The sequence below is a fragment of the Macrosteles quadrilineatus genome, unplaced genomic scaffold (assembly GCF_028750875.1).
Source record: "Macrosteles quadrilineatus isolate MER2022 unplaced genomic scaffold, UCM_ALF_1.0 Scaffold_24__1_contigs__length_1734639, whole genome shotgun sequence".
In the NCBI taxonomy this organism is placed as follows: domain Eukaryota; kingdom Metazoa; phylum Arthropoda; class Insecta; order Hemiptera; family Cicadellidae; genus Macrosteles; species Macrosteles quadrilineatus.
Window position 1 is genome coordinate 231,424 of NW_026542617.1, and position 15,629 is coordinate 247,052.

The 15,629-nt window shown below is 34.5% G+C and overlaps 1 protein-coding gene across 1 annotated transcript in view; it reads left to right on the top strand.

Annotated features, from left to right (window-relative positions):
- The first annotated feature begins 2,746 nt into the window (after positions 1-2,746).
- Positions 2,747-15,629, top strand: part of LOC129005601 (protein Wnt-16-like) — a 109,373-nt gene continuing 96,490 nt past the window's right edge. Inside the window, exon 1 of the mRNA XM_054434549.1 lies at positions 2,747-2,929. Within this exon, the coding sequence (XP_054290524.1) occupies positions 2,856-2,929 (74 nt within the window). The 5' untranslated portion in view covers positions 2,747-2,855. The remainder of the gene's footprint in view (positions 2,930-15,629) is intronic.

Consider the following 15,629-nt stretch of genomic DNA (forward strand, 5'->3'; position numbering starts at 1 on the left):
TTTTTAACGCAACCCAAATTTTAAGTAGGATTGATAATATTTAAGGACAAATTAAGCTAATAATCTGCTAACCCTGTATCCTTTACTTCACTGACGATAAGCTGACATGCATTGTTCCATTGTTGCCAACACAATTTATTGTTATTGGACCTTATATTGAATAAGATAGAGTAGTAAATACTGTGAGACTTGGTGAAAGTTTGTAAAACAGATTAAATATTTGTACTTATTCAAATTTTGTTCTACAAAATATTGTTGGGTTAGGGTCTACTGTTGTAATAACAATTTTGATTAATTATTATTTTAATAGGATATAAAGTACGTTTGACACGTTTTTTTTACCAACATATAAAATAGGTTTTTTAATTGCAAAAAACTATTGACTTTTTGTGAATAGTAGTGGAACGAGTGAATACTGATATTTAATAAGAGCACAACCCGGTTGTGAATCATTTAGTGCAAGCTCGCCATCCGGAAAATTAAAGTTCTGGCTGACAACCCGGCAATAATAATTTGATTTTATAGCTTCCTGCTCCTACTCCCAATATGTGCCTGCTTCTCGGAGCCCAAAACATTGTAAGTTTTGGTATACAGGGTGTCCCGGAACTCTCTACCAATATTTTAGTGCATTGCTCCTGGGTAAGAAACATAACTAAATATCATATTTAAACTGTCCGGAAGTCCTTAGTTACTCACACAGCCGCCATTTTGTTTTTTTCAGTTATTAGTTTTTTTTCTCAAGAATGATTAAACATACGAAATGGAAACTTTGCACAAACATTTATGACAACTAGACAAAGCTACCAAAAAATTATCACGATTTTTCAAATTCATAAAACAAAATGGCGGCCATTTAAATTTTTTGTAAAATCAATGGTTTTTTGGTTATTTAAGAAAGAAAATTTTAGTAGTTTTTTACATCGTTGGTAAAATTGAATGTACAATAATGTCAAATTATCTTTTACTAATTGTATTATTACAATATAAGCTCAAGTTTGTTTTTAGTTCACCAATTAAACGTCAATTTACTTGCTCGCCATTTGTAAGAATCGGGGGGTATGCGATTTTAAGGCTTCTCTCCAGGTAAAACGAATTTCTGCGAACATTTTTCATCCTGTAAAAATTTGATAACATTTCGGGATCTAGAACCGAATACTTCCGTAATCAGGCGAGACAGTACAACATACAGATTAGTGTACAAATTTAGCACACAATTTCTGTGTGATATCCTTAAACTACATTTTAAATTTCCTGTAAGCAATTATGAAGCTAAACATAGACTGTTGTCTTTATTTTCCAAATGCTAATCCAAAAACAGACAAATAGACAGAAAATGTTTCTTAGATTACCTAGGGTAATGAATGGATGTACAATAGAAGCTTCATAACATGTCTCTCATAGGAATTATCACATAAGATTTGTTATCAAGGTTGACTGGATAGAGGTTTGCAATGACATATAATTAATATACGTTCGTAGTTGAGAAAAAACGGCCCAACACTTCCACTGATTAGTGTAGTTGAGCATTACTTGTATTGGAGTGAGTTTAATACTGGAGACCTCTTGATCCCGAATCTTTCACGTGGGCTTAAAACTTCTTTAACACACAAAATGAGTGTTGTTTCATAGTATAAGGCAACAATCTAATGTTATGTTAATAACATATGATTTAGTTTTTCATAAGTAAAGATGAATTAAATTTATGAAGTCATCTTAGCTTTCTGGAGCTTTAAGGTCATTTTATAACCACACTTTGTGTAGTACCATTAAAATCAAATATTAGATATGGTACTTTTAAAGTCAACGTTTGGACAGCATTATTTGTATCAATTAGCATTTAATTCCTTTTTCGAATTTTTCTTAGAGAGATTCACGTTTTTGTAACCAAAGCACTAATCAAATAATATTTTAACATTTCGAACACAATGAAACCTCAAACTGTTTTTTGTAGAAAGTTCAAACTACCATATCCTAATCCTACGTAGATTAAATACACCTGACCGAGTACACCAAAATATATGCCGTGATGATAGGTGCTAGCATCTCAAGTCAGAAATGTGTGTTACTTCACCTGGGCGAGCAATGGAAGGTCACAAGAACATGAAGGCAACAGTGGATATCTTTATTTATGAAAAAAGTAATTTTGTAGAAAGGAGCGCAGCGTCGGCGGTCCCTTCTTTGTTTCTAGGCGAGAGGTAAATACACAATAATTAGCGTGAGGAGGAGGGACAGACCGCCCAGGCTAGCTCTGCCAGGGAAAATTCCCTCACGCAGGGATATTTAACTCTTAGTCGCTACAAGAACCTTCCCCTGTCTGTTTCTCGAGGACACAGGAGTGATCAAATATTTACTTTATGAATAACACACGAGTCTTAATTAAAGTTTTCTCAAAGTAGTTTGCAGGGCGTTGAGTTCATTGTCTTATCCTTAGGTCCTTATTCTTAGAATTTATTAACGTGTTTGCACTTCTGTTGTTCACGTTCTCGGTTTTTGATCAAAAAAGAAAATTTGACGAAATAATCCATTTCTAAGGTTTTTTCAAATTTCTGATCATATAAAAACTATATCAAATAAAATATTCCTATTCATACTCTTGATATAGATAATAGTTATTTGTCCATCGAGCCTAGTGAATACAGCGAACGGAGAGGGTGGAGGGGAATGGTTTAGAGGAGGGGATGGGCGGGAAGCAGGGAGGCGGTGTAGAAGACAGACAGACAGAGACAGTCAGTCAGTGTATCGCGGACCGCTGAGGTGTCTACATTGCAAGTGACATCATCTTCACCGGGTCGTCATACGATGTAGCGAGGATCGTATGTATGTCGGTCGGTATGTCGTTGTATGAATGAAGTGTCATGTGCTCTCTGTTGTTAACCTGGGTGTTGCTTCTGTCGTGCCGATCGTCCCTAGCTGCCCAGCCCAACTGGATGTAAGTACCCTACCAGTACTACTGTACTCTACTACAACTACACAAACTCGCTTGACCGGTCCGAGCTCCGCGCTCTTCTCACCTGTTCGATTTCGAGTATCACAATTTTCCTTCCGAGTTTGGTACGCTGAGTTCGGAAAGTTTAGTCAGTCTCCGCGTCTACCTGCGTTCTTTTGTCGGCCGATTCTAGAATTCGGTCTCACTTTCGCTCTCGCGCCCCGCCTCGGCTGGTATACATTATGTTTAGTCCCGAGTCGCGATTAAACCTAAACTTCCAGTCACCGTTACCGAAGATTGCTACTGAAACATCTCTTGGATCGCTCCAGGTCCCGTCATCCGACCGGCGCTTCACTTCCTAGAGCAAAACAAAAGTATTTTTTATTTACGCTCTTTGTTACGTTTCAAACTACAGTATAACAGAACTGCTTCAAACTTAACCTCACACTACTGTTCTCAGAATCGAACTGATTAGACATTCGTGGATTATAAATCAGCAGACTTTGATAGATGGACACCAATACACTAGTCTATCTAGTACAGTACAGTAGTTAATCAAAAGGTTTGCTAAGCTCACTCAAATGATTCTCAAGCAGATTAGGCCTATTTTCAATGTTAAGAAAAAATTGCCGATAAATCAACTGCGACTTTTCGAAAATTATCAACTTTGCTGACCGAGAATATTTCAAAGTTCATGTCTGGATTTTATGTTTTAAACCATACAAATATTTTTACCGCAATTACAAAGCTTACTGATATTATCTTAGCGAGTTAATTAGTAGATATACTTCAACCTTTAGGCCTACAATCAAAATTAAATATAAATTGTGCTACAACAACAAATCAGATAACGCATTTTACATTTTAGAGTGCAGGCAATTTGTAACTAATTTATCGAGTTTGTTGTCGAGCCAGTGAGCCAGAATGTATAGCCTGTTGCAACTGAATCCGAGCATGTCGATGAGAGAGCATACCGGCCAGTAAAACACAAAATGGAATTGGTCGGTCGCTGTTCATGTCTAATTGCTAATTTTCTGGTTGTAATCCATTAAATATAAGCATTTCATCTCCGTAAGTTATCTTTAAATATAAATAAGTACTCCGGATATAATTATCGGTCGGGATTGATAGCTTTGATACTGTAAATATACAGTATGAAAGCGATATTATAGGTAAATATCCCTACATTGTAGCGATCTATTTGGCACAGGTAACATTAACCATCTAACATAATCAGACGAATCGTTGTTGCAGTTACAATCTTTTGATCGAACGGTATAAGCAAATAAAACATAATCACGACACATTCTCTTATAGTCGGTAAGTCCAACCCATCGATCCGAACTGATATTTACATAGGTAATGAACAGAATTTAATGTTAGTTCTTCTATTGTTATTCATTAACCTATCGTGTTATGCCCATATATATAACTAATTTCACTCGTATTTTTGCAGCTTAAACGTAACATAATGAAGATCAGCCCAACACAAACCGCGATTGTCAGTTCAGCCGTGGATTAAAAATATATTTATTTATTTTGTTTCATTTTGCTGAAAAAAAACCCAAAAGGCATCCAGTTTAAAATTTAGCATCAAATGATGTCCTGATCTTATACCTTAATGAATAGAATTAATTCCACAGTAAAATTAAACGTCGGCATCTACACATAATTTTTCAGCGGATTTCTTGAATTTTATTTCAAACAATCTCTAAAAGAAAACTTAAACAATATGAATATACGAAACACTATTGTTTATTTATTTCAGAATAATCGTGGAGGCAGAGAAAGATTTTGGTGGAGGGACCTAAACGCTATTGCTTTAAATATAAAATCTTTGCCAAGGTATAATTTATCGTTCGGTAGCCACGACTAAACATTTGTACAGTCACATTTACAATAATAAAATATTGAAGAATAATGAAATAATGAAAATTCTGGTTCCCTGGAAGAAGATTGTAAAATATAATCTTAGCTAACATTACTGGTATTCGCTTCTTAAGTTCGTGTTATATAGAAAAGGGCCCTCAAATGTAGTCTTTCTAGAGAAATAAAGGGTTTCTATTCAAGTCGGCCCCTTTCACAGAGACTGCTAAATGCTGCTCCTGGATCCTGCTATTCCCTAATCCAACACAGAATTTTACCTAACTATTTCGTGACGATACGGACGATTCGTGGTAAAAGGAGTACATAGAAAAAATAATTCTTGTTTTCTTTTTAAATGACATTTTAATCTGTTTGTATTATGATACCTGATTTGCCACTCGTATATTTGTGTTTTTTCTGTTACATAAGAAGTTCATCGTATAAATATTTCACAGATTCGGCAAATGAAACGCATTTGACCTTTTTATATATGTAAATAGCTTTTACAAATAGTTACCCCTCGCCAGATAAAAGGTTTTCATAAATTGATATATATTGGGCACATTACTATCTAGCTTATGAAAACATATTTTATCAACTCCCAGAACAAAAGTCCTAGGATTAATACTACCACAGAGCGCAATATAATTAGTCAAGTGGTAAGTCGCACATTGTTAATCTAATTCCATGAACCATTGCAACGTACGTGTAACTAACATACATTAACTATATTGGAAAAACCCTGTATTACATGAAATATTTTATTTTTATAATGTCATGAATAATATGGCGATTCAACATTGCGTTTTCGGTTCCACCTAAACTGAATGCTTTCACGAAGACATTATTTTGTAAAATATTTCTTATTAAAATAGTAATGCATGTGTTGTTGATAAATCAAATCAAATAATTTATTGTACATAAACATAAACATAAATCAATCTTCAATCTTTCGTTTTTTTCAGCGGGTCATTTAGTGTCCGTGCTCGTTGATAATGTACTAACAGAAGTGACTTTACTCAAATATGTAATACTAGCTGTACCCGCGGGCTTTGCCCCGTTTAACTTCATATGTGAGCTCGTTCGCATGGCTCAATCACGTCCTGGTTGAAGTTCGTTCGCTACGCTCACTCACCTTTAGGTTGGAGCTCGTTCGCTGCGCTCACACGTCCTGGTTGAAGTTCATTCGCTACGCTCACTCACCTTTACGGTTGGAGCTCGTTCGCTGCGCTCACTTGCCTTCAGGTTAGCTCGTTCGCTACACTCGCCTCCGGGTTGAAGTTCGTTCGCTGAGCTCAGTCACCTTTTGGTTGCAAATTAGCTGTTGTCATAAATTTAAAAAAATAATAGTGCTGCACTCTGTTGGTAATCCTAGTAACTTTAATGCTATTGAACATCACAGAACAGAACCAACTTGTTTAATTGAAACAGCTGTTATGATTCATTAATTCCATTTAAATATGAGTACTCATTAGGTTAACATGGGAAACTCCAGAGCCACTGGGGCGGAGCCCGAGAGTCCGATCAGAATAAAAACCACTCAGTTTTCCTATTTAATGCCTAAAGAATCAGTGTACTAAATTTCAGCCTCCTAGGTAAGTGGGAAGTGGGAGAATTAGTGATGAGTGAGTCTGTCAGTCAGTGAGGGCTTTGCCTTTTATATATATAGATAATTAATATAGTTATATGATACCTCTTATCTATTTTGTATATTGACCCCATATTCCAGATAATATAACTATACTAAAATTATACAAATCGCTTTAACGATCCACGATTTAGCAGGAGGAGTATCAAGTATTGAGTATAATAAGTAATGTTAAAAGATTTGTTTAAAATGCCTCACTGAAGGGAGCGGAATGAAATGCATCCCTCCAGGTCTTATTGTCTATGTGGCATTCTTGAAATTCATCTCTTTATCGTTTTATTCCATGTATATAATTTAGCCCCGAGGTAGAAATTAATTAACACCACAAAAATGTGGCTTTCTCGTTTGGGCGTTTGCTGAAACGAAACAAAAACAAAACAGTGACTTTTGCTGAATTCATCCTCGGGACAAACAAAATGCTGCATTTTAATTCTATCAACTCTGAATTTAATTATATTCACGCCCTACTGTAATGTTACGTTAGCAAGGTGGCTGTGAATGCTTTGGCTGTTTATTTATAAAGGCTATACATTTGTATGGTAGGCTAATAGCATTGAAAATGTGTTGAGACAATTTTAATAATGCTACTAGATATAATTGACCATTTCAACCCCTATCAGGATTTTTGGTAGAGTTTTATATATTAGATTTTTGGTCAAGAATAGTAATTTTAAATCACAGGGAACAGTTGTAGTCAACGACAATTGCTCAGTTAATTACGAAAATTGAGTTTGTTCCACTTTCCAATGCAATTTGCCACAAAAACCTCAAATTGAGCTCATTTTTAGAAATACTATGTACTTATTATCATTGTTCACAATCCATGCAGATGAACCATCTATAAAGTAATTTCTAGTCTAGAAATTAATCACTGATACCCAAAATCATGTAGTGAACAAAGTTACCAAAACAATAATCATTAACACGGAACTGAAAAAATTAACATCTAAATTCGTTCAGTTTAAAATATGGAAATACTGTAACTATGCTATGAATTACAAGCCTGATTTCCAAATCAATTTATAAAATATTACAATATGGTCGTTGTGTGTTTTACAAATATATTGAATGTCAAGTTGGCAGGTGGTGGTACATTGGCATCCACGAATCAATTATATGCAAATTCAAAAGTTTGTTGCTATGCGGTTAACGGTTACATCGATGTCATTTATTTTGCATGTTCAAATATTTTTCGTTGAATGTTATCGACTTTCTAATTGTTACCCTTCGTTAGGTAATTATGGTACGAAACGATTGTGTTATCAATAATTAATTATAACAACCACATTGGTTGGATTAAACATGATCAATTCCAAAATCTATACTTCAATTAAATAGTAGGCGTAGTATAAAGTATGCCATGCGAACAATCATTTTGTATTACCTGAATATTTCTGCAATACCTGTCCTTAAAGCTCATACAAGTTTTATTGTTTTTTACTAAATATTTTATAGGATGTCTACGTTACAATAGTATTACTGTAGTATAATTATTATAATCATTATTATCTAGATACCTACTTTACTGAGTAGCCTACTGTGAAATTACTTGAATACGTATTACTCCGGCCAACTAGCCCTCCAAAATGATGGCCATTGTCAAAAAGTGTTCATAGATCAAGGTTTTTCAAAGAACAGGATGATTTTGGATTGGTTCTTCACCAAAGTACCATTCTACCTACACCTCGTGATTTAAACAACGGTTCAACCTTACACCTTCTGAACAGGATGGTGACATAACCGAAAAGGTTATGTTTTATCCACGGTTAAGTATTTTCAATTTTAAATCCTGATGTTGAACTTACCTCATAGTGCTTGTTGCTATTTGCGTTTTTTAAATATTTTTTTCTTACAGTCACCCGACAAAGTTGGCTTCCTTGTACTGTTTATAGTACAGAAAGCTGCTAATTGCTGCATATTTATACTTTGCCGTACGGTTTATACTTTGTCGTACGGTTTATACTTTGCCGCACATCAGGATTCCAACGAAACAACACAAAACAGCGTGGTTCTATAATCCACGTAATCCGTGTACGCTTAGAAATAGGTTGGCAACACTTAAAGATAATAATACTATGAGCAGCTGATTGACTATTATAACTACGATTTAACCTGTCATTTCGTGTTTATAGTTTCGGTATTTCTGAACCTTCTGGACTTTTCTTTTAAACGTTTTTAAAACATTCCTACGATCTTAATAAACAAGAAAATACCTTTAAAGCATTTTTTTAGGCGTGGAAACCACTTCAAATTACAAAAACATACGGAACTATATTCTCAAAATGCGGAGCACATTTCTTGCCTAGGAAAAATAGCGGAGTGATACGGACCGCGGGTACTACTTTCTCTAGGACACCATTTGTGTTGCCAGCTGAACCTAAAAACGTGTTGTATAGTGTTTGAAAGACTAATTATTTATATGCTTTATAGTGACTGTAGGAAAAATATAATGTGTAACACGAGTGAAAAAGGCCTTTGCTGCACTCGAGATCATTCCGCACTCGCCTGCGGCTCGTGCGTAAACATTGCTCTCGTGTGCAGCAAAGTGCCACTTTCACCACTAGTTACACAAATAACTATTTCACCACACTACTCTGTTTTCTTTGACTTTCCACGCATGCATTTGGTCCAAAAAACACATTTAGCCACCTGCTCAAATTGGATTTCATTACGCACTGCTGTACAGTAACGAATCTTTCCGGGCACTAGCTGATTATAATAATTAATTGAAAACCTCATATTTCATCAATATTATATTTTAATAGTATATTTTATGACAATAGGGAACAGTTGAATTATTTTAATTACGTTCGAGACTATGTTTTAAGTGCGAAACTTGCACTTGAAATTCTCTTGAGCATGCAAAAAAAAACTTTAAATTTGAGATATTTTTTTACCACACTACTGATATAACAATTATTGGAATATTAACATTTTTTTACCAGGAACATTTTTTTAAACTAGGTTTATTATAAAAAATTCAAATTTAACTCAATAGTGCAGTTTTAGTTGTTATATATTGATATTTCCTTATTGGAATGTTATTCAACATCCGCTCTTCTTTTAACGGTTTAGTCACGTTAATTTCAGTTTGTTTACACTAACCTTAATTATAATAACTACTTAAGGATTAAATGCTTAATAAACAAGGTTGATTCTAAGTATATAGTCTAATATTCTAAAGGTAGTGAGTAGTTACAAACATATAACAAATCAAATCATAGAAGTTATGAGTTATGATTTAGTGTTAACATGTAACGGATTGTCCTTTTTTTGTTAGGTTATGGTAGTATGGCAAAAAATCGCACGTCCCTTGTCCAAAATGTGCTTACGCACTCTTTACACTAATCTCGTGCGAAACTTCTTCCACCATTTAAATTAACCACCATATTAATCCGAAACAATGTTTTGTATTAGTAACGTTGTAAACTAATGGTTAATATACATAACTAAGCGTAATGGCTTACAGCTTATATTCCAACTTAAATATTTGACAAGATAGTTCATTAGCTTGTCTGTCAATCCGCTTTATAATAATAATTTAAATTTAAGTGATACTTAAAATAATATAAACAGGCTAAGTAATTAATTGGACCTTTGTTGAAACTCTAGAGTCGATGGGCGAGCGAACCATTTAAACTTAAATCAGATAAACCATTGTATAGGCACAATGGTAATTTAGAGCTTAATATGAAATCAATAAACATTAAATTAAATTAATTTGTTTTATTCAGCAATAGAATCATTACATGGATTATTTACAACGAATACTCTGAAATTAGGCAAAGCAAAGCTTGAGTGCAGGGACAGAGTCGCAAACATTCATGTTAAAATTTATCAATGGTTGTTAGACCTTTCTATCAATGTAGAAGTATATTAGAATATCGCTTGGATTCGTTTTGGACAGGAATTTGTTGAATGGTTATTTTTTTATTTTAAGGATCGTTGGACCTGAGACCGACACATAAATTGAAATGGAATTGTATATATTTCTGTTTTTATGCGGGTTATGTGTGCGAAATCCTTAAAAGGACACTATTACAGTTTGTGCACAGTTTATTTTGGTAAGGCGTTGATATTCGAGTGTCATAAAAACCGATTGTTTAATTCACTTATACAGATTACGTGTTGTGAAAAATAATGACGTAAATGTAGATGTGATCATCGTTGTATTATATACATTTATGTTTATTATACATCGATAGATACGAATAGCAGAAGAAATATGAAAAGCATGAATATATATTGTATGAATGTAATTGATAAAAAGGTGAGAGGGAAAAAGAGAAATAGAAAAAGATAGAGGAGGGAGCAAATCAAATTCCGATCAATAATTCAGACAAACTTAAACATCAAATTTATCACATTTAGTAAGTAGGGTATATTGTGGCTCATAAAAAGTAGTGAGTATAGTTGATTTCAATTATTATCATTGTTTGATCAAAAATCCAACGTTAGTGTACAAATTAATGTGTCCAGTATGCAAATACATCCCCTTGTTCCCATCGGGAAATTGGTTGTGTTAAACACGTAAAAACAAGTGGCGTAGTTATGTTCATTAGAGTACTTTAGTATACATAAATACGGAGCTCCTTACGTATTTGTGTAAGCAAATTTATAAAATATAAAACCAAGAAGACGAAGTGATCAAGACACAGGCATCTTCTGCGCTCAGTTTAAACTAAAGTCAATTAATTCATTTGAATGATTAGAAGTTAAAAGCTGCAACGTTTAAAAAATTGAAGCATGATTTTTGAGTTCTTTTTAGTTATTGGTAAGTAATTCTTGTGGGTTGAAATCAACTCCAATCACACTAATAACGAATTATCTTTGTACTTAATTTACAAATCGCTGTTATTGCGTCACGTGTCACCGAATAATACGATCTACGACTGCAAAGTGCAAACTACTTACGAATTACTCACATAACCTAGATCAGTGTAAGTTTATTCGTCGTCATTCTCTTAATTAGAAAAGAAAGTCTGAGGATTTAACAGTGACAAGGGCGCAGCAGAGGTGGATTACTTTTTGGAAGGGGAACTAATCAGTAAACATTACCAGGCACGAGACGGTGTTAAAAATAAGAATGGAACTCGGAAAGATTGAAGTGAAAAGTTGGTAGTGGGCTTTGGTGAGACTAATTCGGTAAATGCAGCCTAGACTGTGATTACCTTCCCCCAGTTACGTGGGGCGGTTTTGTGTTGTCCACTCACACGTTACTCGTCCTTTGATTAGTACTTTCGCTTTGGTCCAAGTCTAAAGGCCCGTTTTGCCAGAAGCGTCTGGTGCGTCTGACGCTTAGCGATGATCGCTAGAGCGATAATCGCTCAGCGTCTATCGTTCGGGCCTATTTTGCCAGAAGCGTCTGTTTCTTGCGATTATTTGATCAGTGAGTGGTTTGCTTAGGTGGTGAATCGAATGTTTCTGAAAATGAGCTGTAAAAATCAAATAGTAAAGTATTTGTTAGCTGAGGAATTAGACGATGAAGAGATATTAGAAATAAGGGGCAAACGTAGGGAAGAAGTGCGCACTATGTTTTTAAAGAGACCTGGAGAGGGATATTTTAAATTGTTGATTGGAAATCCCCTCCGCTCTGATGAGACCAAGTTTCACTAGTTTCACTAGTGTTTCAATGTTTCATCTTCTTCACTATTAAATCCCCACTTAGATTGTGACATGTCACTAAACTTGAAAAAACAACTTATTTGAGGAAACAAAAGTTAAGTCAACACCTAAACACGTGCTTATTCCAGTAATAATCGCTAGCGACTGCGTCTCCGTCTGCTCCAGGAGCAGTGGTCAGCGTCAGACGCTAGCGTCTCAGTTACAGACGCTGGCGGCTGTAGCGATAGACGCTTCTGGCAAAATAGACTAACCTAAAACAATGCAAAGCAGTGGGCAGCGATAGACGCGGAGCGATAATCGCTGAGCGATAGACGCACGAGACGCTTCTGGCAAAACGGGCCTTAAGGACTTTGATTAATTGACAAACAGAGCAATCGACAATTTTTTTATCGTTGGTATTTAATACGAGGAGTAACATAACTGACTACTGCTAACTTCATGGGGAGCGGTTTTGTTTAGTGGTAGAGCCCGGGGCGTCGTTCCATGTGGTCCCGTGTTCAAATCCCGCCATTCACCAAAGGGTCTTAAGTAATGCCACAACCCTCATGGCCTAGCTAAGGTAATGTGTAAAACGATTCCAACTATAGCCTTGCGTCCTGGAATGTGGTAGTAGGACCTTAAAAAAATAACTGAAGAAATAACTACCTTCGAAAAAAAGGTTTATTCAAAGGTTAAGTCTGAAAAAAAGTTCGGTTTTGTAGATACGTCTTTTGTTTGCTAAAGCTGTTACCTGTTTTCGATAGAGAAAAACTAGTTGAATGAACCACCGAGAGAGAAATACTATCTTCTGCACAATACAAAAATCGACCAATGATAGCCAATGGACAAGAACTACTGTTTGTTAACTAAGTCTTCTTGCATAAAACAGTATTGGATTAGATTCACAGATAATGTAAATTATATTGTAAAATTATAAAAAAAATTAATAGTAATAAAAAAATACTTAAATTTTAATGTATTGGTACTACAAATAATGTAATAATACCCCCGCCGCAGCGAACCTGCAGGCTAAGAGAATTCCCATTTGTCTGAATTGATTTTCAATTAAATCTATTTAACTAATATTAGGGTTTACGAGTACCTAGGTTTGCTGCTACAAGAAAACTAATAAAGTGTGTATTATAGTAAAATATCAATAGCTTCGTATAAAATGAATAAATGTGCCAAGTTTGATCAACATATATCCATACACAAGCAAACTACAAAATTTTACAATATTCCCCGTAAAAATAACATGGTATTTCTAAATTTACAATTTTTAGAATTTTTTTCGTTGCCAATAATAATTGTACAAAAACACTTTGATATACTAAATTATTTGTTTTTAAGCTCATTAAATAGGTCTACATAGAAATTGGGAAATTTTATGTTTTGACGGTCAAAAATGAGACGAACCAATTTTTACCCCATAAAACCCCTCGTAAACCCCTGTTCCCATGGTCCGATCATGCTGGTTCGCGAACTAAATCAAGTTTTATCCCGCCTTACAACTTTTAACAAAATTTTATCAAAATCTGAAAAAATTAATTAAGCTATCGCGTTCACGGACATTGTATATATATACACATACATATATAAAAAATTGAACTAATGGTATTTTTGGTCTCTGGGGACATCATAATGAAAAAGTAAATCGGTCCCGGGCCTAGGTCTTACCGTGCCACCTACGGTAATAGCTACTTCCCTATAGGGAAATTCGCTAAAACGTGGGAACATCATGGTCATGATTAATTATCAAAATTCGCTTCATATATGTTGGAAGGCATTTGCATGGTAGAAATATGAAAATAAAGAAGTATTTAATTTGGGTAGTATCGCCACACTCTTTGACAGCCTTGAAACTACTGAGTTTTGTAAAAAACCTACACGTAATTTGCACTTCAGTGTCCAAAATCTAAGTATAGAATGTCAGGGTTAGTTTTACTCAATTAGCATTGAAATATTGTTAAAGTCCAAGATTTTCACAAGTATGCCAGATCCACAGGATGATTAAGACTTGGCTCAAAGTTGTCGTTTGAGTTCTAGAAAGGTAATGAGATGAAATTTCGCTTTTCAACGATTCTATGGAATAAAAGACGCTTCCAGCTGTTCTTCCATTAAATTACGCCTTATTATTTGGGCCCATTGTCGCGTCGGCTAAATTAACTAAGGGAGGCAAGAGTTATCTTAGCCCCGTTATTTCACCCACGCTTTCCGCGACCTACTAACCAAATCGGAGTTCAACTCTAGGGGTAAATAATTGCAGGATGGTAATAATATTATTATTGGTATATTTATCCTTGGTTACTGATATCGCACCTTATATTAGTTGTAACCAATCTTTAATCTGAAAAGAACATTCTTGAATGAGTTGAATGATCCCCCCCAGAGTGCGCTACAGTGCTACAGACTTCAGTTCTGTGTAAGCTCTTAATTTTTGATAATGTAATAGTGGATGTGACATAACAGATGTTAAATTTAGCAATAAGTCGATCATTCAGTTTTGCTTGGTTGAAAAGTTTGTGTATTCGACAGAAATCAGTGTTTACATCAGCGTGGTTCGATTCAACAACTTTAATTTGTATTGTAAAACTACAGGCAATACTAACATGGGAATTGAATGTCTATGTCCAATATAGTCAAATATTTACAACAGTATATTATTAAAAATACAAGTTTATACAATTTTAAGGACACCTCTTAATTGGCACGGTAACAAAATCAACAAAAGCTTGGATCAAAAATTAAATTACTCGTAGAAAGAAAACTTCAAACTAAATAAAAATCGAGCTTTGTGAATTTACTGATTACATTCCTACAATAATTTGAAATATATTCGTACAAAAGTAAATAGTAAGTTTATCTGATGGCGCAGGGTTATTACGGGCAGAGACGCGGCTTAAAGCGGCAAGACGTTCTCAATCTTGCGCCCGCCGCCGTCTTTTCAATCGGCTCCGAGGCATTTGGGGTTTCATCTGCACCGAGCTTACAAGAGATTTTATTTTCTCTTTGTAATGGTGATTTCAAATCTCGTCCCGGATAATAATATTGAAAACTAAAAATTGTGAAGTCAATTGTTTTATTATCATAACTATTTTAATACTAGGTTTATGAGGGCAATGATACAACTAATTTTTATTTGAATAGAATATTTGAAATATTTTATGTTTTTCCAGTTATCTGAAAAAAAATATATAAAGACTTAACGAAAGATAAACAGATCTAGTAGTTGGTTGTAGAAATGCTGTATTTCAATTAGATGTTTAACATAATAGTAATCGGCCAAAATCCTGTAGTTCAAAAGTTCAAAATAATGTGTACAGGTAGATGTTATTAAAATGTAATTATTGATTATAACGAATACAGTGCCTAGAATGGTTGGTTTTTATATAATGTTTAAAACAAGATTCCTAACCTATGGCAAAATGAAATTACCAAGATAATTATTTACAATCTATTAGCTTTTCATGTTTAATGAACAAAATCTGTCCAACTATTTAACACATTTAAAGTATTTAAATTATGTAATTTAATAGTATACACGTTACTAAAAATGTTGGATTATATTCAAAATTATGTTACATG